This window comes from Postia placenta, assembly GCF_002117355.1.
Source record: "Postia placenta MAD-698-R-SB12 unplaced genomic scaffold POSPLAscaffold_17, whole genome shotgun sequence".
In the NCBI taxonomy this organism is placed as follows: domain Eukaryota; kingdom Fungi; phylum Basidiomycota; class Agaricomycetes; order Polyporales; family Adustoporiaceae; genus Rhodonia; species Rhodonia placenta.
Window position 1 is genome coordinate 889,310 of NW_020169848.1, and position 26,560 is coordinate 915,869.

At 52.1% G+C, this 26,560-nt stretch overlaps 7 protein-coding genes across 7 annotated transcripts; 2 read left to right on the plus strand and 5 right to left on the minus strand.

Annotated features, from left to right (window-relative positions):
• Positions 1-2,194: 2,194 nt before the first annotated feature.
• Positions 2,195-6,613, plus strand: POSPLADRAFT_1156131 (hypothetical protein; the record flags this gene model as incomplete). The annotated part of the gene is made up of 17 exons (XM_024487034.1): positions 2,195-2,279; positions 2,677-2,747; positions 2,851-2,899; positions 3,086-3,195; positions 3,235-3,296; positions 3,413-3,515; positions 3,862-3,933; positions 4,104-4,200; positions 4,304-4,447; positions 4,626-4,769; positions 4,830-4,936; positions 5,095-5,110; positions 5,193-5,551; positions 5,615-5,870; positions 5,924-6,182; positions 6,243-6,367; positions 6,420-6,613. 17 exons carry the CDS (start codon positions 2,195-2,197, stop codon positions 6,611-6,613), a joined length of 2,253 nt encoding a protein of 750 aa, XP_024334600.1.
• Positions 6,614-10,968: 4,355 nt separating this feature from the next.
• POSPLADRAFT_1049997 (hypothetical protein) lies at positions 10,969-12,690 on the minus strand (the record flags this gene model as incomplete). The annotated part of the gene is made up of 8 exons (XM_024479892.1): positions 10,969-11,274; positions 11,342-11,440; positions 11,491-11,622; positions 11,676-11,772; positions 11,836-12,022; positions 12,088-12,388; positions 12,445-12,604; positions 12,656-12,690. 8 exons carry the CDS (start codon positions 12,688-12,690, stop codon positions 10,969-10,971), a joined length of 1,317 nt encoding a protein of 438 aa, XP_024334601.1.
• Positions 12,691-13,054: 364 nt separating this feature from the next.
• Positions 13,055-14,402, minus strand: POSPLADRAFT_1061484 (hypothetical protein; the record flags this gene model as incomplete). The annotated part of the gene is made up of 3 exons (XM_024481388.1): positions 13,055-13,099; positions 13,153-13,502; positions 13,562-14,402. The coding sequence occupies 3 exons, from the start codon at positions 14,400-14,402 to the stop codon at positions 13,055-13,057; spliced, it is 1,236 nt and encodes a 411-aa protein (XP_024334602.1).
• A 462-nt stretch (positions 14,403-14,864) lies between these two features.
• On the minus strand, positions 14,865-17,215 carry POSPLADRAFT_1049998 (hypothetical protein; the record flags this gene model as incomplete). The annotated part of the gene is made up of 14 exons (XM_024479893.1): positions 14,865-15,010; positions 15,067-15,095; positions 15,159-15,191; positions 15,254-15,487; positions 15,551-15,580; positions 15,634-15,828; positions 15,882-15,948; positions 16,002-16,252; positions 16,307-16,479; positions 16,533-16,630; positions 16,682-16,725; positions 16,781-16,872; positions 16,930-17,027; positions 17,077-17,215. The coding sequence occupies 14 exons, from the start codon at positions 17,213-17,215 to the stop codon at positions 14,865-14,867; spliced, it is 1,629 nt and encodes a 542-aa protein (XP_024334603.1).
• Positions 17,216-18,017: 802 nt separating this feature from the next.
• On the minus strand, positions 18,018-19,584 carry POSPLADRAFT_1155769 (hypothetical protein; the record flags this gene model as incomplete). Its single annotated transcript, XM_024486982.1, has 5 exons — positions 18,018-18,193; positions 18,276-18,321; positions 18,382-18,895; positions 19,015-19,143; positions 19,250-19,584. 5 exons carry the CDS (start codon positions 19,582-19,584, stop codon positions 18,018-18,020), a joined length of 1,200 nt encoding a protein of 399 aa, XP_024334604.1.
• A 1,909-nt stretch (positions 19,585-21,493) lies between these two features.
• On the minus strand, positions 21,494-23,676 carry POSPLADRAFT_1155877 (hypothetical protein; the record flags this gene model as incomplete). The annotated part of the gene is made up of 11 exons (XM_024486999.1): positions 21,494-21,584; positions 21,649-21,912; positions 21,969-22,050; positions 22,104-22,293; positions 22,349-22,480; positions 22,537-22,652; positions 22,707-22,855; positions 22,918-23,106; positions 23,197-23,213; positions 23,268-23,383; positions 23,439-23,676. The coding sequence occupies 11 exons, from the start codon at positions 23,674-23,676 to the stop codon at positions 21,494-21,496; spliced, it is 1,584 nt and encodes a 527-aa protein (XP_024334605.1).
• A 1,617-nt stretch (positions 23,677-25,293) lies between these two features.
• POSPLADRAFT_1049999 (hypothetical protein) lies at positions 25,294-26,371 on the plus strand (the record flags this gene model as incomplete). Its single annotated transcript, XM_024479894.1, has 5 exons — positions 25,294-25,653; positions 25,710-25,838; positions 25,886-25,981; positions 26,037-26,130; positions 26,307-26,371. 5 exons carry the CDS (start codon positions 25,294-25,296, stop codon positions 26,369-26,371), a joined length of 744 nt encoding a protein of 247 aa, XP_024334606.1.
• Positions 26,372-26,560: the final 189 nt, after the last annotated feature.

Below are 26,560 nucleotides of genomic sequence, written 5' to 3' on the forward strand. Positions count from 1 at the left end.
GGCAGTGCCATCCATGCGATCATACTTCTACAAAGTCATGCATCGCTATGAGTACTCTCAGCCTGTACCGGCCAGGGACCCCTGGGTGATCAGTACAGGAAATCTGTCGAACCCCCGCAGAAGCTTTTGGCAGGTGTTGCGGAGACCTCAGAGTTGCGCCCCCGTATAGACTTTTTGGCACGTCCACATCCTTGCTCATCTAGAACGGGGTCTGATATAGCATTATCGCTGCATCATCTCAACAAGGACACCAAATCACACTGCCCAGTGGCGTATCTTTTTTTGGCGGCGTATTGTGCACTGCCAAGTCGCTCAGACAGACGCTTGACCATCCAGTATTATCTTATCCTCCTCTACTTATCAGATCAATAGAAGCGGAAGCAATCCTCCCCGTTGGTCCAATCCTCACTACCGCAAAAATATGTTCATTTTCTTAACCGTTGGGACCTGCTCACGCCACCACTCCTCGATCTCAAAACTTCACGCTCTACTAATGCAGAAGAAGCCGATTACGTCTCTCGCTATAGGGAATCTGGTGTCCCCATCTATGTCTGCGCACTGTCTGGAGCATCTTGCGGCGAAAGCCCCTTCTGGTTTGGCAGATTCAAGATCTCTTTGCTGGGTGTTCCCGGTATATGTCGCGCGCCGAATCCTGCCGCTAGACAGCGGCGCATGTTGAATCAGCGACGGCGTCGCGAGCAATGAGTTTACCGAACAAATCAGGTTCGCATGCTGTCCGTCGCACCAGATTGTAGCCATTGTGCCTGTCTCGCTGGATTATCACCACCTTCGCCGCAGACAGACATCTACATACACCGTTGAACAGATATTTATCCCGATAAGCACGCACTGTCCGAGGACATGGCTCTTGACGAGAACGCGATGTAATGGCTGCGTTTGCTCAACTTGCTAAGTTTACATGACATGTCTTTGATCATGTTTCAGTGGCAGCATCTGGATCTGTATGCTGTCGGCCGCCTCTGGGATGCACCTGACGGTATCATAGGCGAGCGTTTCTGGCCACCCTTATGGTATTCCTTAGTACTTACGATGCTGGACAGATGCGGAATTGGCTCATTGGAGCAAGTTCTCCTATCACTCCAACTCAATGCTCATCTTGAATCGAACCATGGCAGGACCCTACACACAAATTCGCTTCCTGGCCTCAGGCCCGCAAAATAGCTTAACGAAAGAGGGTACATCTTAAACAATCATCCTGGGATGACGGTTGTCAGGAACCCGGGGCGATCTTGGCAATTGCTACAGAAATAAACGATACGATGGATTCCCCTGAGTTGTGAGAATTCATACCACTGCACCGTTGAACACGGATGTCGACCGTACTACCGTGGAGCTGCCAGGTTTGAAGTAAAATGCCTTACCAAGGGTTCGAGTCAGTTAGCGAGAAACCCGCACAGAGCTAGCCGTGAACACTGTCCCCGTTACTTTGAGTTCTCGGCCGTGCGATCTCTTTCTGTGCACGAAGAGAAAGCCCCTGAAACTGTCCACGTTCAATCGCCACCGAAGGCTGGCTTCTCCGACGTAGGACAATTTACGGAGCTCATGCGCAGGAATTCCACCTTCCCCGGGACACAGTATACCTGTAGATGGACATTGTAAAAGGGTGTTCGTACCTCTCTTTCCTCAATACGTTTTTGTGCTCATTCATCGGCACCCCCGAGGTAATATTGGGTTTCTGATGCGCCCGCATCTCGACATAAGGCTACGCACGACCCGCAGAGGATATGGCCCTTCTCCCTGCACCAAGCTTGGGTGCAAACGACACGGATCAAGTCTTCCGTTGACCCTCTAGTAGTACTGTGGGCTCGTGCACATCTGAAGGTGGGTTCTTTCAGATTGTCCCTGAGGGGGATGATGCAGCCCGTCTTTGTCGGAGGGTGCGTCTCTCGCTGCAATATCAAACCCCTGAAACTTCCTATGACTAATACTCAGTGCCCCCTCCCCTTATCACACCAGTAGAAACGGGAGCAGTCTTCCTACTGTTCGCAACCTCCCCTCCTTTGGATCAATCCTCATTTCCGCGGGAATATGTTCCTTATTCCATCGATTGGATCGTGCTCATGCGACCGCCTATTCCTCAGTCCCAAACAGTCATGCTCTACTGAACCGAAGAACCCGATTATGTCACTTGCTATGTACCCCGACGATAAAGGGAATCGCGTGTCCACAATCTATGTCTGCGCACTTGCTAGAGTACCTTGCGGTGAAAGTCTTCTCTGGGTTAGTTGACTGGTCTCTTTGCTGTGAATGCTCCGAGGGTACGTGTCATGCGCCGAGGAGCGCCACTAGACAGCGGCGCATGTTGAATCAGCGGTGGCACTGTGAGCAGCCTGTTGGAAGTACAATCGATACTTACTGTAGTAGATCACATAACCTCATATGGTACTCACACCGTTCGTTTTGAAGTTTGTGCTTTGATACTTTGTTCCTGTAACGCTTCACTCACCCCAGCCCCGGTATGCGCTGTATCCAATCCCTATATTCTAGAGAAGTCTACAGGAGTGCATACATAGAGGCATAGAGTAAGAGACAGCTGCCTGTCAGAGGACGCGAATCGCGGCCGCCACGAAACCCATCCTCGAGGCAAACAATGCCAAACTCATCGGATCTCTGTACTAGATTAGTTACAGTTCCTTACGTGTTTGCTGGCTACAGGCCGGGTCAAACACGAATCTAGTTTCGTCGGCTTCAGTCTCAAACCCTGCCAGAAATCTAGTCTACTAGAGGTGAGCTTCGTATCTGCAATGCTTGTTAAAGCCAGGGCCATCGCACTAGACTGCAGCCATTTTGCCTGTTCCGTTGAATGATCAATACCCTCGCCACGAACAGACAATCACACTCACAGTTGAACAAATGACTTGCTCGATGAGCACACACTGTACGAGCATATAGTCGTTGACGAAAACGCAAGATATTGGCTGTGTTCACGCAACTCGCTATATCTTCTCGGTCATGATTTCGCGTCGGGATCGGTATACTGTCGGCCGCCTCTAGTTTGCACCTGATGATATCATGGGCGAGCGTTTCTGATCGCCCTTCTGGGATCCCTTACGATGCTGGGCAGGTACGGAACTTGCTGTAGTCTTCGACTCAATGCTCGCTTCGTACAGTGGCAGCCTTACTCACAAGTTCGCTACCTGGCCTCAGGCCCGTGAAATAGCATACCCAAAGATGGTACATTGCAAATAATCATCCTAGAATGACGCTACTCAGGAACCCGGAGCGATCGTGGCAATTGCGGCGGAAATAAACGATACGTTGGATTCCCCTGGAACGTGAGAATTCATACCGCTGTTCACCACGTATGTCGACACTACCGTTGAAATACTAGGTTTTCGAGTACCACAATGTCTCGTGAATAGTCGAAAGACCTGCAAGATGACACCCACAGCCAGTTTGAGCTCCAGTCGTGCAATCTCTGCTCTATGCAGCTGCCGCACGAAGAGACAAGCCCCTATCAGGGCCGTAGTAAGGAGGCGTCTCTGGGCACGAACGTGCGTAGTACTAGGCGCTAGCCGATCAGCCTGCGCCTTCCGCCACACTTCTTGAGCGCCTGATGGCGCTACTCATTCTGGGCAATTTGGCTGTGGCTGGATGCTATGCATCAGCATCGCAACGGAAATTGCAGAATACTTGTTGGCTGTCGGCACCAGGACCACGACTGGGCCTCCCTCACACTGACACCCGCTCCCATGATGATGGAACTTGAAGACTCAAAATGGTTGTTCCGTTATGCAAGGTTACGGTTCAGGAGTAACCCGGGTCTCAGCTGCTATCCGATGCTAAAACGGAGGTGGTATCTATCACATGGAAGCTCCTTTAGGTGGACATATTGAACAGGCCCAATCTTCTCTGCCGCCTACCGCCGCGCTGCAGGGTTTATTCGAGGAGACCCAGGGTCCCGAGCCAAGGGTATTTGGCAAGACACTGATCCTCGGGGCATCGAGGCCCTGCATACGGGCGCATCTCCCGCTGTTGCTTGCCCAGGCACATCGCCGTTCAGTCTCTGTTTGGTTGTGCTAGCGGTTCCTAGCCGCCCTGCGAATACCGGCGGTTTAACCGCATGTATAAAGCGTCTGTAGCGCAAAATAGCCGGCGGCGATCTCTTGCCTTATAGTGCACTTCACCACGCGGACCCACCAGGGCTCCGGGCCTGCACTCATGGCGACTTCATCAAAGGTCACTGTGTTTCATAGAACATCTACGCAGGAGCTCCACAGCTATGTGGTTACACCGGCTGAGCATGATGCTGTACACTTGCTTGACGAACGACGCCGCGCAGTTCTATCCGAAATCGACAACGCTCGATTCTCGTTAGTGGTGTCTCGAGCAACAGTGCTAGCTCTTGCTGATCCATCACACGCTATGCTAGATGGTTCCATATTAAGGTGGCGTTCGTCTCTGGCGCCGGCTTCTTCACAGACGCGTAAGTGATGCATCGTGCCCCTATATACTTCCAGAAACTCATGTGTAATCGGGCCCCGCTGTCGTAGCTATGATATTTTCGCGATCAACATAGTCGCGGGAATGCTGGGCTATCTCTATGGCTCAGGCAAGTAGCCTCGAACATGATCATGCAAGTGCTATGCGCTGACCTTCAACAGCGCCAGAGGGCTCATCGGACATTGCAGAGCGACAGCTGACTGCTATGGAGCAACTCGGCATCAAGGTAGCCACGCCAGTCGGTATCATCATTGGCCAGCTACTATTCGGGTGGCTGGGCGATCTTCTCGGCCGTAAGCGTATCTGTGAGTAGTCGAAGCGCTCCAAGATTTGATTGTCATACTCAGCATGGCACGCATGAACAGACGGCGTGGAGCTTTTGTTGATGATAGTCGGTACCTTTGGTCAGACACTTGCAGCACCAGCATACGGAATTAGCGTCGTCGGCGTCCTGATAGTCTGGCGGGTGTTTGTGAGTGAAAATCACTTTTTCCCGTGCGCTGTATTCATCACCCAGATCAGATGGGCATAGGGGTCGGAGGCGATTACCCACTCAGCGCAGTGATATCGTCGGAGTTCTCCTCTGTCCACATACGCGGACGCGTCATGACTGCTGTGTTTGCTAACCAGGGCTGGGGGCAATTAGGTGAGTTAACATTGCTTGGAACCGCAGGTCAACCTTGACGACAGAATGTCCTCCACAGCTGCGACTGCTATCTCCTGCATAGCGGTCAGATGCTACAAACTGAACATGCTGGACGATACCTCCAAGCTGCTCAAGGACGTCGACCAGATCTGGCGCATCATCATTGGCCTTGGTTGTGTCCCCGGCGCTATTGCGCTTTATTTTCGGCTGACTATCCCTGAAACTCCCCGCTTTACCATGGATATTGAGCGCAATGTACAAAAAGCCACACAGGACGTCGACGCGTTTCTCACGCCTGTAAACTATACCGTCGACCCAGAGGTGGCCTTCCAGCGTCTCTCGGCGCGCACCGCAAGCAAACAGGACTTTCAGTCGTACTTCTCTAAATGGGAGAATCTCAAAGTCCTGCTTGGCACGTCCTACTCGTGGTTTGCGCTCGATGTATGTGTGGCGTTCGCGAGAGAAGTGTGCGATGACGCTGATAGTATGCACGGGGCTGTCTAGATTGCGTTTTATGGCCTCGGGTTGAACTCTTCCATAATTCTGGATGCTATCGGCTTCGGGTCTCCGCAAAAGGGTCTGACCGGCGCTGCTTCAATATATGAGAACCTAACGAATACCTCCCTCGGCAATCTCATACTAACCGTCGCCGGCTTCATCCCTGGCTATTGGCTTGCGTTTATATTTATTGACCGATGGGGCAGGAAGCCTATTCAGCTGATGGGATTTGCCGTTCTCTTTGTTCTCCTTATCGTCATGGGTGCGTGCACCCACAATCACCTTGCCCTCGTGTATTCTCATGATGAACGTCAGGGTCCGCATACGAGAAGCTGATTGCGACGACTCGTGGCCGGAACGTCTTTGTATTCCTCTACTGCCTTGCGAACGTCTTCGAGAACTTTGGGCCCAATACCACGACGTTCATCGTCCCCGGAGAGGTCTTCCCTACGCGATACCGGTCAACTGCACACGGTATATCAGCCGCGAGTGGGAAGATTGGGGCTGTCGTTGCCCAGATCGCCTTTCAGTGGATGAAAGATATCGGGGGCAGCAACGCGTTCATTGGCCACATGTATGCGCTGTGCATCTTCATCATGATCTAAAACTTGGTTTGACTGTATGCTTTGTGCAGCCTCCAGATTTTCAGTTTCTTTATGCTCACCGGTCTTGCCTCAACGCTCCTGATACCGGAGACGAGTCACAAGACGCTGGAGAGGCTCTCCAACGAGAGGCAAGATGGCTTCTTCAGGCATAAAGGTGAGCGCGGGGGCTGGAAGTGCCGAATTGCAACTTGACGTCGCCCTATTAGACATTCACCGTCGGTTTAGCATGCGGACGTTAGGAGACTCGTTTCCCATGGGCACAATACGTTTGGCACCTTTGAACAGCACCGTACAGGAGCCCGACACCGCTGTCGTGTCGGGCAAGGGGGTGCATCGGACCCAATCCATCTCATGGCCAGTCACAACCTCCTTGCTATCAGAAAACACCATTACCGCTTGATTCGTTCTTTACATGCTAGCGGCATTCAGTCACTCGTTTCTAATTTATTCGATAATCTGTACAGTCCGGGCTGTAGGCTATTGCAATCCCCCGCGCCCAGGTAGACTCCTTGAATTTTGTGATGGATATGCGGCGGTCTTTGGATATGTAGTCATGGCCGTTTCTCTTCCATGCTGTAGCTCACGCGGTGGAAGGACAGATGGTGTGATTATTATAGTTCTCTTGGACTGAGACGCGGGCCATGAGATGTATCATACCCGCGAGGAGCTATCATCCTCGCGCGTTCTCCTCGTATTCCGCATTATAGAAACCATGCCTTTCAATACCTGGTTCGCGCTCAGCCGCCATCCACTTTTATCGCCAAACGCCTATCCTTCGTTCTTGCCTCCAATAGCCTGAGCGTACGAGATCATACGGCCCTGATTTGTGCCCTGTTGTGTAGATCGCTTACAATATTCCGGTCGATCCCACCTCATTCGGCCGCCAAGACCTATCGGAGGCGTATCCAAGTATTCTGAATCCCATGCATAGGTAGCATTATATTAGCCCCCTACAGCATGCAGAATGCCAGGCTAGGTCCGAGGTTGCGCCCGTCTCCTCAAGAGAGAGCGCATTACGTTCGAAAGCTGTCAATCAATCAACCACGTGCATTCCTGCCGCAGCTGATCATCTTAATCGGGGTTCGTTGCAAGATGATTGACTTCGAACCAGGAACCTATCTGCGTATATGCATCATGATCTTGCCTAATGTACAATTCCTTTGCTATAATTTCTACACAGGAACAGAGCTCATATCTACAAGCTCCAACGACGCGGGGTCCTCTTCTTGTCCGACAATCGCCAGATCCGACGCCTGGGATGTACTCAGAGTGGCCGTATGACGTGATTCATCCACTACATCGTAGAGAGGTGCGCCTAGGTTACCGATGACACTGGCAGTGATCCCCATGCTTTGTAGGTAATGAATGTGTCTTAGATTTAGCATGAATCTTGAGATGAGGATGCCGGCAACTCTGCGCAGGATCCGTCAGTACTGAGTAACCCGATGAAATCGAGCAGCTTGCTTACGGAGTTGTGAAAGTGGAAGCAAAATTCGTCAGAGGCTGTTTCGAAGCTCGGTCAAGAAGATATTCCAGAAGAATGACATGGCACTCACGCCGCCCACCGACTTGATCGTCATCTGCATGATATTCAAGGCGAGCAGTAGACTTGTACCATTCATTCAGCGTTGGAAGAGTTCCTGCGCGACAAATGGAACGTACACGAAATATATCGTACCTAATTCCACGGTTGCCATTGAGCGATGTGCTTTAATCGTACATAACATTCACATACCATCTCGTGCTAGTAATGTGGTCAAACCTCCCTTTAAAATTCCCTGGTGTGCAGTTTGCCGAGTTCTATACGTGTGTATCCATGTGACCGCCAGGACAATCACGTCCGCGGCAATTGCACACGCGCGACTAGCAAATATTACTGACGATTCGTTGGTAAGTCATTACCTGCGAAGAAAAGAGGGAATTTGTATACATCTGCGAATGAGGTCAACATTGAAGGACGCGGAGGAGAAGGCCGATCAGACTTGCCGATTGTAAGTTTGAATTGGATAATATTCATTATAATCACATAGGGGTGAGCCGTTGACGACAAACACATACGCGTACGACGACCTAGACATGAAATACTGTTGCTACTTAGAATGCGACGATTGAGAATGATGACACAGTGCTTACTATGGCGACGATTGCGGGTAGCAGACCCAAAAATAGCGTGACTGCGGCCGGAAACAAGACCAGCCCGCCGATAGCATATGCTCGAAGCGCTGAGAAGACTACAGCGGCTTCTTGATTAATGGAGAACAGACGTGTTACCACAGGGACTGATGGCCTACCTGCTGTGATCACAGTCAGTAATATGCTCACGATATCGTACAAGATAATTGTTGCTTCGCAACTGGCTGCAGGTGAGTTTCTGAATTGACATTATTAAGCAAGTAGCACATACCTCTGTGGAGTAACAGATATGACTGTGAGAGAATATTGTGGCTGAAAGTAGCCAGAGTACTTACGAGAGCGGTGTCCCAGACACCTGTCTGAAGCACGATTGCTACACCAAGAGACAATACGAGATATCGGTTGAGAAGGAACACGAGTGTGGCACCACTGAATTTGTGGCTCCAAACGAGTCGTATCTCGTCAGACAAAGTCATCATGTGTTCGTGAAAGATCATCGCTGAGCGGATAGTGCATGCGCATGAGGTCAGCGCAGCCCACAACACAGGTCCGTTAAGTCTGCTGCTTACTGCTGGCAGCTAACTGACAACTAGTACCGATGAATCTAAGGAAGGTCGCAGTAAGTCATTTGTGCACAAACGACTAGATGAAATGCTCACGTTAAACGAAGAGCATTAATATCCGCGTTCGTGATAGGTGAGGCATTGGAGGACATGCGCGTAGACGTGACAGCGGGACAGCGACGCGCTGCACACCTGACAATGGTAGTGCTCGTGTGATGTCTGCGCTATAAATTTGTGAACGAGACGGCGACGTATTCGATATCGGAGGAGGAACGAGGAGTAGAGGCAAGTACACTAGCACGCTGTATGGGGTAACGCCTGGCTACGCGGTCTTAATAAATGAAGGGCAATTGAAAACCTTGTTCCCGTGGGAGTTCTCAACGAGGTGTTGCTCAGATCGCTATCATACGCGCGACAGAGATGCTGACCGAGTTGAATGCTGCCAAGAGATTGGATATCAATATGGAGCGTCACGGACTTTGACAGCTGATTCCATATCGTTAGACCTACCCGAGAATATTTGTGCACAAGTGGAGTTGATGCGGGATTTGGAACCAACGGTCGTGACCATGGTCCCGACATGACTGGGCCCGGCAAAGTATCGTCACAGCCACAATTTACCACAGTAGGCCGTTTTTGCAGGCCCCGCTCATTCCCACCCGAGTCCGCTTGCGCACACATTGAGTTCAACAGGTCTAACAGTATAAATCAGCTGGAATACGCTTCCGGAATCCGTGATCTCGCAAGGCCGCGGGCTCTGCGAGTACATTTGTAGGAAAAGGCTTTCCTACCTAGTATGCACCCACCACCACCGTCGGTATGTCCTGAAATGGAGTACCAGCAAATGTTAGTGTTGCACACACTGCATGCAAGGATCGATGTGTTTGTCCAAAAGATTGAATTTAGCTTACATTTGAAGTGAGTAGCCCATGTTGGTCTTATTAAGGAGAAGATTGAATGGAACCCGATGGCAGGTTGAATGAAACAACGGATGCCTTCCCGCAGCGTCTGGACACGATTACAGAATAGAATTAAGCTCTAAATCGTGTCAGCAACACGGGTGACTGGCCTCAAAAATGTTGCCGTGCTATTAGACGCCGAAAAGTCTGGATTGTCACGATTGCATCTAGAGGAGAGGAACCTCCCTAGGCTACATTGAGCTTTGCAGACGTTGTTTTCGGGCTCGGATCTGGCTCAAGCACGATCATTCTGCTTACCTTATCCATTCCCGCCCTCGTAAGTCATTTGTTGGTAACGGCTGCTCTCCGGGCGCCTTTCTTCTGCCAAACGGCACGGACCGCCATAACGGGCCTATTTCAAAGTCCGGGTTGTATCTGCAAACCATCCAGATCCTGCGGGAAGGCATCCGCTGATTATTCCCAAACACTGTATGTAATGATCAATCTATTGTACCAAAAGATTGAATCAAGATTGAAAGAAGAGTGAATCTGCCTGTTTAGTATTCTGGTGCATAATGGATGCCTTCACCATCCACTGTATCGCCAACCGCCTATCATTCGTTCTTGCTTTCAATGGCCTGAGCGAAGCGACGGTATGTTTAGTGTACATGCAGACAATGATGAGCGCAGGTCTTCCTTTGAGAAGGCGCCTACCAAGGACAAAAGCATGTACCTAAGCGGCAACACAGTGACACAAAAGGTCCCGATAACTCTCGAGTGAAGGGGGAGGTCTGGTTGCCTCGAAGAAGCTCGTAGTCTATACTACAACTATAGCCACGGTCAGCCAAATATGATCGAGAGGTGCACGACGGCACAGGCCGCAAAGAACACACACTAGCCATGGTCTATCGCCTGTATCAACTCGAGCATCATGCATTCAATATCGAGTGACTCAGACGCTGCTACCAGCGCAATGCTAGTACTTCTCAAGCACCTTATGGAGACCTCATGGACAGATAGATAGCAAGAGGTATGCGTGACAATAACGTGACAGTTACACGATAGCAGCACAACAACTAAAACGATAGTACGAAAGCAGCGATAGCAATATGAAAGCAGCGATAGCAATACGAAAGCAACGATAGCATAACACGAATCACTCACGGCAACCACACACAAACCGTCTGGTCCACACTTCCTGTGGCCAACACGTTCATCCGCCTCTCAGTGTCTGCACCAGTGCCCCTCAAGTTCCCGGAGCCTGAGGCAGCCTTAATGTCTCCGCCTGCCTGCACGGGCGGGCCCCATGCCAGGCAGGTGATGAAATGGGAGTGCGCCTCTACCACTTTCATGCAGCGCCCCGTGGAAAGTTCCCAGACGCGGATCGTCTTGTCATCCGATGCGGAGAGCAGGTGCTTACCCGAAGGATGGAAGACAAGCCCCCGTATCCAGTCGTTGTGGCCGCTCTAATGGGGCAAGGGTAGTATATCAGAGTTCGTCGATTGGGGCTTGTCAATTGGAGGATAGACGCACCAACGTCCTCAGTTCCTGCCCGCTATGGACATCCCATATCTTGACCGTTTTGTCCCGAGAGCCCGTGGCAATATATGCGCCCGGAGCTTTCGTAGCCGCCTTTGCCAACGTCAATAAGGAGACCAAACGCGGGGAGAAGTGGAGCGTACCTTCAATCCCGCAAGCTCGCGAATTGCGGCGTACGATGCGAGCGGAGCAAATGCAATCACCTCGACTATATGACCGTGCCCTCTGAACTCCATCTTCATGACGCCTGATGTTGGATCCCATACACGTGCGGTCTGTTGAGGAGGTATTAATACTAGTAGTGGATGTGCGAACTGGAGTACTACACGTTATCGCTCGAGCAGCTTCCAAGTAGCGTCCCATCGGTGGATGGCACAGTCATGCGCACCCAATCTTCGTGGCCAGTGATCATTCTAATACAAAAGCTGCAACCAGGGAGTGGTGCGATGAGCTTTTTGCGATAAAGGATCAGGGGATGTCACGCCTACGTTGTTGCAACCTCCCAGATCCTGATTGTCTTGTCCCTGCTAGCACTTGCGATAAGGTCGTCCCCAGGCAAGAACTTGACAGTCGACACCGTATGCTCGTGTCCGCGCAGGGTCTTTCCGCTATATCCGGCATTGTCCCACTGCTGCGTGTCCCACACCTTGATGCTGAGGTCCGATGAGCACGTCGCTAGTGTCGCGCACAAGGCTCATGAGCCTGCAGCGCTCTGACAAGACTGTGTCCACATTACGCACCGAGAAACGACCCCTTGGAATCGAAATCGACGCCCCACACCTCCCTCGTGTGTCCCTTGAGCGTCCGCTCAAAGCTGCCCGTCTCCCAGTCCCATATCTTCACCGTCGTGTCTTCGCTGGCAGACGCAAGCAGCGAGAATGTGGGATGGAATGCGACACGTGTGATGGGCGCACGATGGCTAGTTAGCGTGTACCGTGCGGGCGCGGTGGGCAGCCAATCAACTTGGGCATCCCTACGGCGTGCTGGTCCCGCAGCAATATCTTCTTGCAGCGCAGTGTAACGGTTCTCGGATTCAATAAGCTGCCATGCAGGAGTGCGCTGAGCATCAGGTAGTCGACGCGTGCGCCAGCACGCACTTTCTTCTGTAGCCGGATTACGCTGACCCACTTCTTCTCTAACAAACCCGCATACTTTGAGTTTGGCTCAGACTTATAGTCGAGACTCAGCCGAGCGCATAGGCTGTCGGCAATCTCTGTAAGGTCTTGTGCATACAGATACTCCGCAATGGATTTATTGCTGTTGTGATTGTCAAACTTGTTACTACCCAGGAGTCATATAGGTACGCACAGATCGTCCTTTTGACGTTCAGACAGTATAGACATGGGAGTGGAATAGAGAATGTATCATGCTGCATGATGCCATGGGAATATTTGGAACTCCGGTAGTACTCCCGACCTTATCCTGGGCGCCAACGCGTTGATTAGGCGTCGCGACCCACGTGCTAATCACATGGACGCGTCACCTACCGACGCCCATAAGTCCCACTCCTTCCTCTACGTTTACGCTCCGGTCTGTCTTGAGTCACATAACGTCGTAACTCGGGGGCACCGGAACTCTGCAGCTTTCTTCTCTTCATGTTCGTTCATATGGATGGTGGCAATATGCCGATGACATTCCGGAAGCACAGTGTATACGTATAAACTCATTACAGGGGTATGGGACACATATAAAACATCAAAATTGGATTTATGACCTTCCAGTGAGCACCTTCAGCTTTGCTTCGCGCTCGCGCTACACGTAGGACGCCATCAGTGTTGCATAGACACATGTGACACACTACTCACATCGTCCGCGGCCTTCTGTGCCCGCAGCCATTCCACCTCTTGGTTCTTCTCCTGCAACCTGTCTGTCACCTCCGCTGCGTGCTGCCTTGCTGAGTCCCTCATGTCTTCCCAAGTCTGCAGTTCTGCTTGTGCACGTTCGTACTTCGCACGCGCCGCAAGGTACTCTAGCTCGTCTTTGTGGAATTGCCTGAGAGCCTTTGCATGCGTGGACACCGTCTTGCTCTCCTCTTTGATCGCCTGCCGCTGCATCCTCTGGACGTCCGCGAGCTCGCGGATCGCCTGTTCTATGGCTGCCTTTTCGGCCTTCGCTTCGGCCTTGATAACCTTCGCGACGCGTTTACCATCTTTCGCTGCAACATTCATACAGTAGTGAGTCAATGATGCTGTATGGGTACGCTGGCCGACCTACTATTGACCTTCTGGATGCGTGAGCGTTGCTTGGGCGTGAGCTCCGCGTCTACGCTTTTGCTGCGCGCATGGAAGCTAGCCGTGTCCTCCGGGCGAAGTGTAGAGCCAGGTCCTATCGTCCCCGCGCCTGCAGCGAACGAACCGCCGCTCAGGCTGATGCGCCGACGGCGCTCGGAGAAGCGCGACGCAGGTCTGCTCCGGATGCTCGCCTGATCACGATCACGAGTACGCGTCGTCTCGCGATCCGCTGACGAGCGAACGGAGCGCATGGACGATACTCGTCGCGCGTTGCTGCCGAAAGATTGACCCGCCGGTAGGTTGTCATCGTCATCTTCTGAACCAGCGGCACGCTGAGGTCTCTCGCTGTTGTCTGACCAGACGACAGGCACGGCCTCGATGTTGGCGCTGCGGCGCGTGTTGCGTGAGGGCGAGCGAGGAGCATCATCAGCTCTCACTGCCGATGGCGGTGAAGATCCGTAGCCCGAATCTGGTGGAGGGCTCATGGATGTCCCTCGAGAGGTCTTCTGAATTGGTGCCGCCCGCTGACCGTCAGGCACTTCTTCCGTTGCGTAGTCTCGCGATTCGGCCACGACGGGGTCGGCTGGTATGGTGACAGATCGCTTGCGAATGAGATTACTTTCCTCTTCACCGGAGTCTTGGGGCTTGTCTTGCTGCCTCACAGACCCGACTGAATCCTGGGTGCTAGCATTGCCCGTAACCAAGTCGTCGCTACTGTCTTTCTTCTTGGTGAAAAAATGCATAAGGGGTGCGTCGAAGTACACGCTGTGTTCGCTCGCAGGGGAAGACTGGATTGCAGGTTGAGAATCGAAGGTAATAGACATACAGGGTTTGGAGGGTGGCGGAAGCGGAAAGCGAGCTATGTACTCGTGGAGCGCGACTGTTAGGGCTTAGACCGAGGCATTGCGGGACCGCGGATGAGCGTCATTGGAGTATGCGCCCCACACCCGATCGCCTTGTTCGATCATCCCGCTCTGCATCAGTCCTATTTAGGAAGCCGAGCTTCCATAGCGGGTAATTACGTGCTATGACATAATGTCCAGTCCAACGAGCAACCTCAAGAGTCTTTGAGAGGGTTTAAACATTAGGCGGTTCGGGATTGAAAGCTCTAGACCTGGCAATTATTTTCCTTTCATGTATAGTATGCATAGGCACACTTTATGTGCTCGACTTGTGTGGGCACGGGACACAAAACCAAATGAACGTGCTGCAGTCATTGAATCATCTCAAAACACATCTTACTACTATGTAAGTGAGCCCTTGTCCTCGTTCCGTCTGCCCAAAATCTATATCAACCCCACACTGAGAGGCATCTGTGACTTGAGCGAGTCTCTCCCTATGGACGGGAACGCGACAGGTGCGAAATTCCAGATTATAGGCTTTTCTGTGGGGCCAAAGGTGAAAGTGGGGAGCAGCACAGACAGGACGACCTCTGACAAGGTAAGTCAATACACAAGACTGTCTGCAGATGATGTGCATGCCACTCACTCATCTCCATCTCTGAAAACTTGAATCCGCTGCCGCCGCAAATTTGATCAGTACGACGACTGCAGTAGTCATTGTGGGACGTAAAGGCTTACATGCACGAGCGCTTGCCTCCAATGAACGTCATCCTGCACGATCATGAGTATCACATCAGTAATGAATATACTAGTATGCTCGGCTGGAGACTTGCAGATTCGCAAATACACCGGGAGTCGACACCTCCGTAACGGCGGCGGGCAGTGGCGAAAGCCAGCGTTCTGGCTTCCACTCGAGCGCGTCTTCGCCCCACTTCGCCTTGTTCGTGTTGGCACCAAGAACGCCCACAAAAGTTGTGGTTCCCTTTGGAACGACGATCTCGCTGATCATCTTGCCGTTGACGCCTTGAATGGGCTGTGATAATGGCAAAACAACGTCTTCCCGATTCCTGTGTAGCACCGTTAGTCAACCAACCAGGGAGGGGCAATACTCAACATGAGGGTTCACTGACACACGCGTTATCGTTGTCAGGGGTGGATGGCTGCTCTATGCGCATCAGACTCAGAAGCTCTCGCGTAAAATAATACCACGCACAGCCGCAAAGTCTCCCGGACCACGGCATCAAGGTACGGCAGCTGCATCAACTCGTCGTACGACAGCTCGCCGGCTTGGAAGGCTTTGGCCAATTCTTCGCGGAGCTTGCCTTGAACATCAGGATGCTCTGCGAGCAGTTGAAGTATGAGTGTGAGTGTGCTAGATGTGGTGTCAGTTGCGGCGAAGACGAGGGTTCTATTATTTATTATTGAGCCAACGTCAGTTCGCTCCGGGTGGCTGATGCTTACACCAGTTGAGCGATGACCTCGTCTTCGGGGAGTCTGTCTGCTTCCGCTACTTCCCTGTTTGCTCTCACTGCATGGCATGAGCATGAGAGGGCGAAGGTGCACGAAGACAGCATAACATACTTAGGATGCTCATGATATCCTTTCCCTCCCCTGCGTGCTGCGACATATCCCCGTCGCCTTTCTCCAACGCGGCCTTCTTCGTCTCAAAAATGTCAATCGCTCTCCGCGTCATGATGTCCACGCTCGAGATCATTTGCTTGACGGCTCGACTCGGTAACATCTCCAGGATCCAGCGTCGGAAACGAGGGCTGCCTATGGAGTCAACATACGGAATCAGTTGCTGCCATATAATCACATCCTGCAGAGAGGGACTATCAAGGACGTGTGAGCGCCCGCGAGAAGGACACAAAACGTCGGACACTGACAAGAGGTATTTCATAGCGGCTCCAAACGGATCCTTCACATCGGACACTAGTGGGTCGAACGAGTGCCCGAGGCCGCCTTGCCCAATGAGCTCTAGGGCCGCACGGCCGACCCAAGACATCATGTCTACTTCCTGGGGTCCGCCTTGCAGCTTTGACGCTATGGCAGTGCGCAGCTACCAAAGCGTTAATACGGGATCCATCCATGTAACATGACACTAAAACATGCCTTGTATGCAACTCTGTAAAATATCGGTAGCATGTGTCGCATGTGGTTCGCAGAGAAGACAGGGTTCAGCATTTTTCGTTGCCTGCGATGCTGATCGCCTGGAATATTTTAGAGATGGTATGTATACGTCGAGATAGACCAGGCCATACCCGCGGTTGACAGCAAGCCAGGCCCAAAGAAATGCGTGTTGATTCTGCCATGCAATAGCGGTCAGCCAACGAATGGGGAATTTCGAGTGGCGGCCATACCTTAGAAACGAGTCAGTTTCTTCAAAGACATCACCGTACTTGATCAGTATATTGTGCATCGCCTTCGGGTCAAATATATAGAGTCTCTGGGACTGCAGGCAATCCATAATAAATTAACGGGTGGCAGCGTGGACGTGGTACTGTCTTACGCCAAGAAACCCGTCCAACTTCACGACGGGGCCGTAGTCCTGCGCAATGCTCTCGCGGAACTTGTGGCCGTGCCTATCGAAGTATTGTTCCATGTGGCCTGGAAGAAATCAGACAAAATAAGAGTAGCAAAGATGAAGACGACTGGCCACTCCAGAACGACTGAGCCGGGGGACCAGGAATGTTGTTGAATGGGAGGCTAACGACTCTAGTCTTCACGAAGTAGAGGAGAGCCCCAACGACGCTACATAATAAGAGCGCGTCTGGAAGCGTGATGGCGTATGCCATGAGGGACAGAGTCGAGAGATATGAGCATCGATGAGAAGAGAAGTGGGCTTTTAACGACCGTAAAGACGCGCAAATGAGCGTCAGGCAAGAGATCCCTGAACCTACACAGTGATGCACCAAAGTGACCGCCAGCGGCGTTAATGTACATGCATTTGGCACTTGCTGGATCGGCAAACTCGGTGTACATCAGCACTGGACATAAGCAATGACAAATACCGACACGGAATTACTCACGCAGCGTCTTACCGATGCGATTTTCAATGGCAATCACCAATGAGAAACTCTTCCATCTTCACAACATCAAATTCAGCGCTTCTTTCCATAAATAATGTCAAATACCTGAAATGTGACATAAGTCGTATTAGGACATCACGAATGCGCCGCGGTATATCCGGCCGAGAAGACGCGTACTTGCATCCTTGTTTTAGATAGGGTCGGCTTGAAAAATCGGTACGTACGATTTTGTTTCCGTGTGACGTTTGACGAACAATCAAAGACCACCGAGTATCTGGGTTAACTAGAAATGCTCTATATGTAGTCTGAACTCTCGGTGGACCCGCTGAGACGTCTCAGCTAGCACAACGTAGTTTTCGACACATGTGGACTGGAACGACAAGCTTGATGTGGATATGAAACCACATTGCCGGAGAGACGTGCAGTCGGACAGCTAGACGTCTTCTGAGTAGCTGCCACATCCTGACTTTCAAGGTCGGAAGCAGACCCTAAAACGATCAATTTAGACTCTTGCGGGTATATTGCTCGAATACAGCATGCTACACAGGCCCAATACATACACAGTCCCTCAATTCATTGAAAAATCACCTTGGAGTTCCCGCACATCATCTGCGAGAATCTCTCTTCTATGCTTGTAAACCGCGGTCACGACCTCGCGCTCTCGCCATCCACGCTCTGACGTGGGCGTCAGAGTGTAGTCAATCGACAACGCGGAGAGCACTCCGCCATAGGCATGGCAGATCCCTGCGCCACATCATCGTGAATGAATGACCGGGAGCATAAAGAGAGAGCAGGCGCATAGCGAATACTCCAGACAATCACGCACCTGTGTCTATGATGACGATCTTCCCACCACATCGCGAAACGATCCGCTGCGCATGACACGCACTCAGCGAATGATTCACGATATGCAATTCGAAATAGAGCCTTACTTCGAAGTCCGGTGTGTGCCCCATGACCATCCGCCGCGTGCCGGTCTTCTCCAGCACCTCGTCTACCTTGGCACACACCTCCGCCTCCGGGTCCACCGCCCACCCGCGATACCACAGCGGCCCGTCTGTAGCATACAATCTGTGCTCTGACGGCGTCGCATCCTCCGGCAGGCCGGGGTACGGGTGCGGGGGATGCGGCGGAGGTGGGTCGCGCGCCTGGAGCTTGTGCAAGAGCGAGTGGCCGAGCGCATTGATGCGCGACGGGAACGGCGTCAGGTCGGGGTAGGACGGCGCGAGCCCGCCGTGCACGAAGGAGAGCGCAGCGTGCGAGAGCGGGGAGCGTGCGAGGGCGGGGTCGTAGTCCGTGTTGGGTGGGCCGAGAGCAGGATGCAACGGCACGCGGCTGGTGACCGTGTAGTTGGCGGCCCAACTCTTGCCGATGGACCCGCTCGAGAGCATCTTCTGGCGCTTAGCGATGGAGCCGAAGGTCTTTATCTCGGAAGGAAATACATATCTGCATATGCAAAGGCAAGATGTGAGAACGTGCAAACGTGCAGTCCGAGGAGAGCGTGCGCTCACCTCCAATCACCTAGGCAGCGCAGAATAGCTAGTGAGTGCGGGTCCTGATGCGACAGAGAAGACATACCGATGACGTTCATCCACTCATGGTTCCCCAGATGCGAGAGGACCATTCCGCCTGCAGCTTGCGCTTCGTCGCGTAGCTGGTCCATCCAGTGGTACAGCTTAATTGTGTCGTCTCCTCTGTTGATTGCATGAGCACTAGAATGACGCATACATCGACGGTGGCAGCTAGTCGGGCATGCCCGCCCTCCTCTGAATCATGCCATATCAATGTATGTGTACTCACCGGTCTATGATGTCGCCCGTCTGCACGAACAAATCAACATCTCCCGTCCAGTGCCCTCCTGAGTCGACAACCCCTGCCATCTCCAGGACTGTCTGAGCATTAGGCATGTCGCCATGTAGGTCGCCGACAGCGACAATCTTGCGCCTGAATTCGCGTGCCCCTGCTTCGAACAGAAGCCCCACATCAGGAGAGTGCGTCGGCTTCCGGTCAAATGTAGTCGCGAAGAGTGAATACAACTTGAAAGGCACATCCTGGCTCCTCGCGTAAGGCGCGAGATACAAGGCAAGACCGCATATAGGGGTCAGAAGTGCGAGTAGCAGGAGAAGACGCGGCATGGTTGACCGTGTACCAGCGATTCGGGTGGTTAGCGCTTCAGCTTCAGCACTTCAGCCGGCTATAGTTGCGGATCAAAGTGATGCGCCTTTTGCTGAGTCATCAATGCTTCAGATCGACTCTGCGATCCCTGAGCAGGACTTGCGTCACACACCGTCTTGGGTCATTTCCACGTGGCGGATTCCCTGCGTCTATATGGCTCACTTTCCCCCTTGTATAGTTCCTGGGTTTCTTGTCACCTATTTCCCTCGAAGTCTACTATCGCTGTGCCGTGCAAATGCAACCCCAACGCTCGCCCTACGCGACTCGTTTAAGATCCGCCAAGTCTCGCCGACCGAAAGAAACCCCAGATGACATTACATCGGTGCCCACACAAGCCAAGACCATTCCACCCGGGAACTTCTATGTCGACATCCCGCCACGCCCAGTGTCTGCTATTCGCAAGCGGATCTCGCAAGGACAGACCATAGGCCACCCCTCTGTGGAAGACGCCCCAGCTGGTATTTCTTCTGCGGCACAGGATGTCATTTGTGTTTTGCCAAGCCAACCCGACGCTAGTAAGTGCCAACGTGCACTCTTAATCACTTCCAAGCTTCATTTCGTCCCACAATTCTCCCTTCTCCCTTACTTGTCGTTCCTGCTGTCTCTCTTACTGTCTGCCCAGATGCTACTGCAACTCCTTCCCCCGTTGGCTCTCCCGGTCCCTCTATGTTGCTTGTGGCTAATTCTGCTTCCGGAAATGCGCCCCGAACATCTTCCTCTGCTCTCCATTGCTTTAGTTCCCCGCTGTCAGACTTGCGTGGGTCGCGTCCAATGTCTCCTGGCACTCTTCCTATCACAAACCCAGTTTCTGTTACGATGAGACTCGCTACTCCGCCGCCACTCGCGCTTACACCTGCATCGTCCAAGACGTTCAGTGCAACTAGATCGCAATCTCTGGACAGATATTTTGGCTTCTCTCCCGAATCCAATCGCTCTGGCTTTCCGATCACGCCACTCCGACGGACTGGTACCTTGCCAGCCGAGTCTCCTACTCCAGTCATATTCAATACGAGCGTGACTGCTACGCGCGCTACACAGCAAGCAACTGATCCTGACACGCCGACCCCTCACAGAGGGCACGCACCATCGGCATGTTTGTCCACGCCTCCGATGTTTCGGCCTTCGTCCAGCTTGCTGACTCACGCTTCGTTCGTCTCGTCACTGCCCGAGACGTCCAGAGGTTGGACGACGCCATCGCACACCAGCACTCCTTACACCCTTGTGGATACCACTGGAGATGTCTCAAGGGACTCCGCATTTGCTTCAAGCGCCACGATCAGCAAGCTGGACAAGCCTTCCGCGGTAGAAAACCCCACAGTTGTTACAACGTCTGCGAACAACATGGTAGACGTCGGCACGGTAGACTGTAATGTCGGATCCTGGACCCCTTTGCGACGATACGTGCTGTTGGTCATTCTGTGCCTGGCTACTCTTCTTCGTTTGATCGACTGGCTATGGGTGCTCATACGTAAACTCCCTCTGCCTGTCCATATTGCTGTTGCCGTCATCGTGCATGTGTGCATCTTTTTCTCCCACATTGCCTGGTATTGCCTTAAAAGCGGCCCCTGAACACGTCTGCAAAAATATTGTTACCTCGCTTTCGTATGAATGTTGCGGGCCTTTCGCTATCTTCTGTTTCTATGATTATTGCATAAATTGATTCATGTGTTGATTTTGATAAATTGATCCCTCGCAGTGACCAAAGGGACATCGAAGACTGGGAGGGCGCAGGTGAGAACTTATAATCCGTCTATGTCTGAATATGACCAATATAGTGTTGGCGGCATGCCGCATGACATTCCGACTGCAAAGGCACAATTTACATGTATTGAAGTTCGTCTGAGACCCGGAGCATGTAGCACAGTGGCTTCAGATTACACTGTCAGTCATGCTGTCGATGAGCGCCAATTTAGCTTGCTCTGATCGTGGGCGAAATGTACATTTAACATCCTCAGGGTATCTAGACACAGCAGCATTGTGTAGTCAGGTATCGGCGCACCGGTCACTGGATAATATTCACTCACAGAATAGACTTCGTTGGATATTTGACATCGGGAATGATCTCTTGTCCATGATCATCGACGACGGGCACTATGTCGCACGTTGCGAGCATGGTAACGACCATTGAGAATGTTGTGCCTTGGGAGAGATGGAATCCGGGGCATGCGCGTCGGCCGAATCCAAATGCGACGTCTGTCACCTTCTTCATCTCGATGTCGCTACCGCCATACCGCTCGGGTTTGAACACGTCCGGCTCGGGGTAGACGTCAGGGTCATGCAGCATGTGCCTGGAGATGCGCTCACGTTTTAAACACAACAAGACGGAGAGGCCGCCCAGACTCACCACACATTCGGTAAGAGTATCGAGCCTTTGTGCAGGAAAATACCGTCATAAACGTCGTCTTCGTCAAGTGCGTGTGGAGCACCTGCAAAATACATAGTTAACATGGTACCTGAGTGCCTGCGCAAAAGCATATACTCAGAGGACCAGCGGGAAGCCAGCGGTATACCTCAGCAATGAGGCTCCTGATATACGGTAGCGACGGTCTGTCCGATGTTTGCGGGAGCCGTTCGCTCCCCACTACGGCATCAATCTCAGCCTGCGCTTTCTTCTGCACGTCGGGAAAACGCAGCATGGCCAGAATGAACGATAGAATCGTTGCGGTATTCTTCAACGTGTTATGGTGAGACGCTCAATCTGACACATATGAAGAACAGACCTACTGTATCTAGACCACCTCCTAGAACGGTAATTGCCGCCCACATAAGGTATTCCTCCAGCTGAAGGGTCGCCTTTCCCTCCGCTTCTGCCAGGACTGACGCACACAGATTAGGCACGCGCGCTGTGCCATTTTCCTGGAGACAAGCAGTGTTATTGATAACCCCAGAAAGAACATGAGGATTTGTCAAACCGAGTGTTCCTTGCTCCACTGGTACAGTTCTCTATTGGTCGTATAAAGTAGCTTGCGCCACGCCTTTGCTGTCTTGAGGAACGTGAAACCCGGCATCCACGACGGAAAATACTTAACTAGCATATGGTCAAGCAGTGTAGATAATTCAGAGCAGCCAATCAATGACTTACGCTGAGGAATCATGTCCACCAGCCATGTTCCGGGCATTTCTGCCAGGGTGAGGTTCTCTAAGACCTCGATTGCCCTCTCAACGAACACGTCTTCCGTGCCTTTAACCGTGTAACCATATGTCACGAGCATGATAAGGCTCGCTATGCTCCTGGACGTTGCCCAACAGAATATATATCAGCACTGCCGGGCTCGGATGGGAGAGCATCTCACGTTCGAACCTGGCTCTCGAGCAGGCTAGGATTGTCAATGACCCTGAGTACGAGTCGACGAGCTTCTGCTTCCTGAATGTCGTAGTACTGTCCGATAGTGGAGATGCTGAGGGTCTGCGATATGAGCCGTCGTTGTTGCCGTAACTCATCGCCGTAAGGTTGCATGAGAAGTATCTTGTTGTACCCTGCGCTACGTGAAGGTCAGCCCCTCTAGAACGTTTGCAACGCGCTACATCAGGGAAAATGTGCTGCGCCCCGGCCTTAGGAAGAATGTACTAACAGGTCTCCCAGCATGGTCTAAATTACGCATGAGCATGAACTGGATATCATGCGCAATGACACAGCACATACGAGATGTGGTCTCCCAGAATAGATCGACGATCGCTTGTCGAGCAGTTCCCGCGCAACCTTGGCGCTGTTGATCACGATTATATGCTGACCGAGAGCGTCGAGGTACAATATGTCGCCTATGGATCTATAGTTGCATTACGATAATCCTCACATGGGGTGCATGTTACATACCGTACACACGCGCCCAACGTGAATACGTGAGCCATGGATGGACTTGCGGCATTTGAAGGGCGTTTCCTATTAGGGGCCACCGGAACGGCCCAGGCGGCATAGATCGCCGCTTTGAGTATGCAGAGAGTTCACGAACCAGTAGAGCCGCGAGCAGCGTCACAGCAGCGACAGCCAATGCAGCATAGCTCGCTGCAAAAGGGACACCTGGTTGCCCTGGTGTAGGGTCTGATGCTTGCATCGTTCACTAGATGGGTGCGGTGACACAAGTGCGGACGCGATGGGCAACAGAGGGGATGGCACGCTTAAATAGAAGGGATGAGAAGAAAGCACACAAAAGGGCAAGGGAACAAGAATATGGACATCATGCAGGGCGACCAATGCTATCTCACGCAATGAGCCAAGCTGGGAGACCGCTGACCCATATTCGCTTGGGATCCACATCTTATTCAGTTCTGACGCCAATTCCGACGTGCTGTTGCGACGCCGTCGGGCGTGCCTGTCAAACCCAAAGGTTTTAAGTCAGTTCAATCCCATGTCGGGAAGAAGCGCTGTTGCAGCTACACACATGGGTTGACGTTCCTGAGCAGGTTATCGCGATGATTGGCGCACCCGTCCTGGGTTCCTTCCCAGTCAACGTAACATTCGTAAGCAAGCCAGCAAACGGGGCAGATACGAGACGCCACAGACGGGCACTGTAAACGCCACACAGAAGACAAGGTAGTATCACGATAATTCTATCAGGATTCGTTGACATGGACCAGCGCACACTGCAACAAGGGACTTCGAACTGAATCCATGGCACACTGAAGCTCGCGTGGCCCGGGGGTGTTAGTGGGTGCATATGTGCTGCATTGAGGAATGTGTAAATCCATTACCGTTTGATAGATCTAAGTTTGGTGCTGTGCCGAGCATTTCGCACTCCCTCATACACCGCGACCGAATGCAGCGCTAATCCCTGGAATAAGTTGATTTCCGTGTCGGCCGGGCATTGACTTGTTCCACGCATACAATGAGTCCAAGAATGTTTCACTTACCCCTCCCAGACCTGGAATCGAGTAGTTTGAGACCCGACTCCATCATGTAGGAGACAGCAAGAAGATTGGAAGAGTGCCACCGCCGACTGTGACCCTCTTTCTCTCTCTCTCTCTCTCTCTCTCTCTCTCTCTTTCTGCTCCGCAGTATCAAAGGAAAAGACGGACGATGCCACTCCTGACAGAGGTTATTGCATCGTCACCTCGCTTTCGTATGGTTGTTGCAGGCCTTTCGCTATCTTCTGTTTCTATAATTATTGCATAAGTATGACATCGCTTCATTATTGGTTTTGGTATATTGACCGCTCCCAGCGAGATGTTCGGCTCATCTTTCGAAGGACGGTGACGGGTTCAATGTGTTTGACATTGGGCACAATCGCCCCCGACGTGCGTCCCCAATCTTGCGGTCTGAAGTTCGGGCGCAGCTCAATCCCCATCTGGACGAGAGAATGAAATATTCCGCTTGGGTTAAGTCTCTGCTAGACAAACCCTTTCCGATGGAGGACAGGACGGTTATGATACAGCAAAATACACTGCATGCGAGGACTGATCTTCTTGTCTAAAAGATTAGATCAAAAGTGTTTTATCCTACCAATGAAAAGATTGAAGAAACTCGAATGAAAATTGAATACACATAAGCGGCTGCCGCTTTTCGCTTGTGGCCTAACCTCGGGCGCCTGTTCTCAGCCACACCTTGCACCATTACTTGCGCCGTTCGCAACTCGTTCATCCGTCCGTGAATACGGTCGTCTATCTAGTGTCCTGTGTTTTACCGTGCACATCAACACTGTGCCCAGCAATAGAAGGCAATTGTCTTCGTCCGGATGCGGTTGCAACTCCTAGTGCCCCCACTGCCTCAAACTCTCGTTGATGCCCTCACCAGTCTGAACATAAGAACGGATGCAGAACTCCTTTTTTCTGGCCGCCCAGCTGATATATTTCGCAAACTCCCCCCTGGCACTGTTGACTACCAAGAGTTTATCGACCTTGTCTCTCAGGTCACTGAGCGGGCTGCGGCCCCTGCAATCCGCGGCGACCAGCTTTGGGACGCCGTGAAGAGACGCCGTGAAGACAATGAGTTCTGCCTGCTATCTACTGGTGTCCCAGAGCTAGACACGCTTCTGGATGGTATGCATCCGCCTCGAGTCATCGAGGTCTCTGGCGACCGGGGTTCCGGCAAGACGGTAAGTACTGGCCTAACGCGCGCTCGAATCCCGTGTTTGGCATTGAATATCACCAGTCTCTGGCCCTGCAAGTTGTGCTCCGGCACCTCTCCACTGTATTCGACTCCAGCGCCCTCTGGATTGACACCACCGGGGATTTCGCTCCGGAGCGGATTCCCGCTATGCTAGAGCACTATACCGGCCAGGTGCTCATGTCTCTTGTGTTCTCATGGACTAGTCTTGACATGACCAGGCGGCTTCCACTGTGCTGGAGCGGTTGCAAGTCGCACTGGCGTTCGACATTGAGGCTGCACACGAGGTTCTGGACGAGCTTTACGCCTCCCTCGCCGTACGTCATCACAAAAACTCATGTTACAGACGCAAGTGCACGAACTTGAATGCAGGACGACTTGTCTACCGGCTCAACTATGCGCTGTGTCGTGATCGACGCTGTCACACCATTACTTGGGCCTCTTCTCAGCGCCGTTTCATCACAAGGTATAAGCTTCATGCTGGACTCGTCCTATAACCATAGATATTCATTCTGTCTCAAGGACATGCTGTCATGACCGCATTTATGCGGCAACTGCGTGCTTTGGCGGAAACGTTTTCCTTGACGGTCCTTGTAAGCTATTCCTATTCAAGCCAATTGGAATATTCTGATGTTGTACTAGGTCATCAACTCGTCTACAATGTCGTCCCCTCTCAATCCCGATTCAGCGTTTCTGACCACCAATAGAAAGCCGGCCCTGGGTCCATCCTTTACGTTCCTGACAGATACTAGCCTTTGGCTAGGCAAGTTCCTCCCCGAAGATGGCACTCGTGACTCTAGTGATCAGACAACATACATCGCTGAGATATTCCGTTCAAGAGTCGCGGTGCGTACACTTGTGTAGCAGCTGCCTTCGATATTATCTTCGTGTTTGAA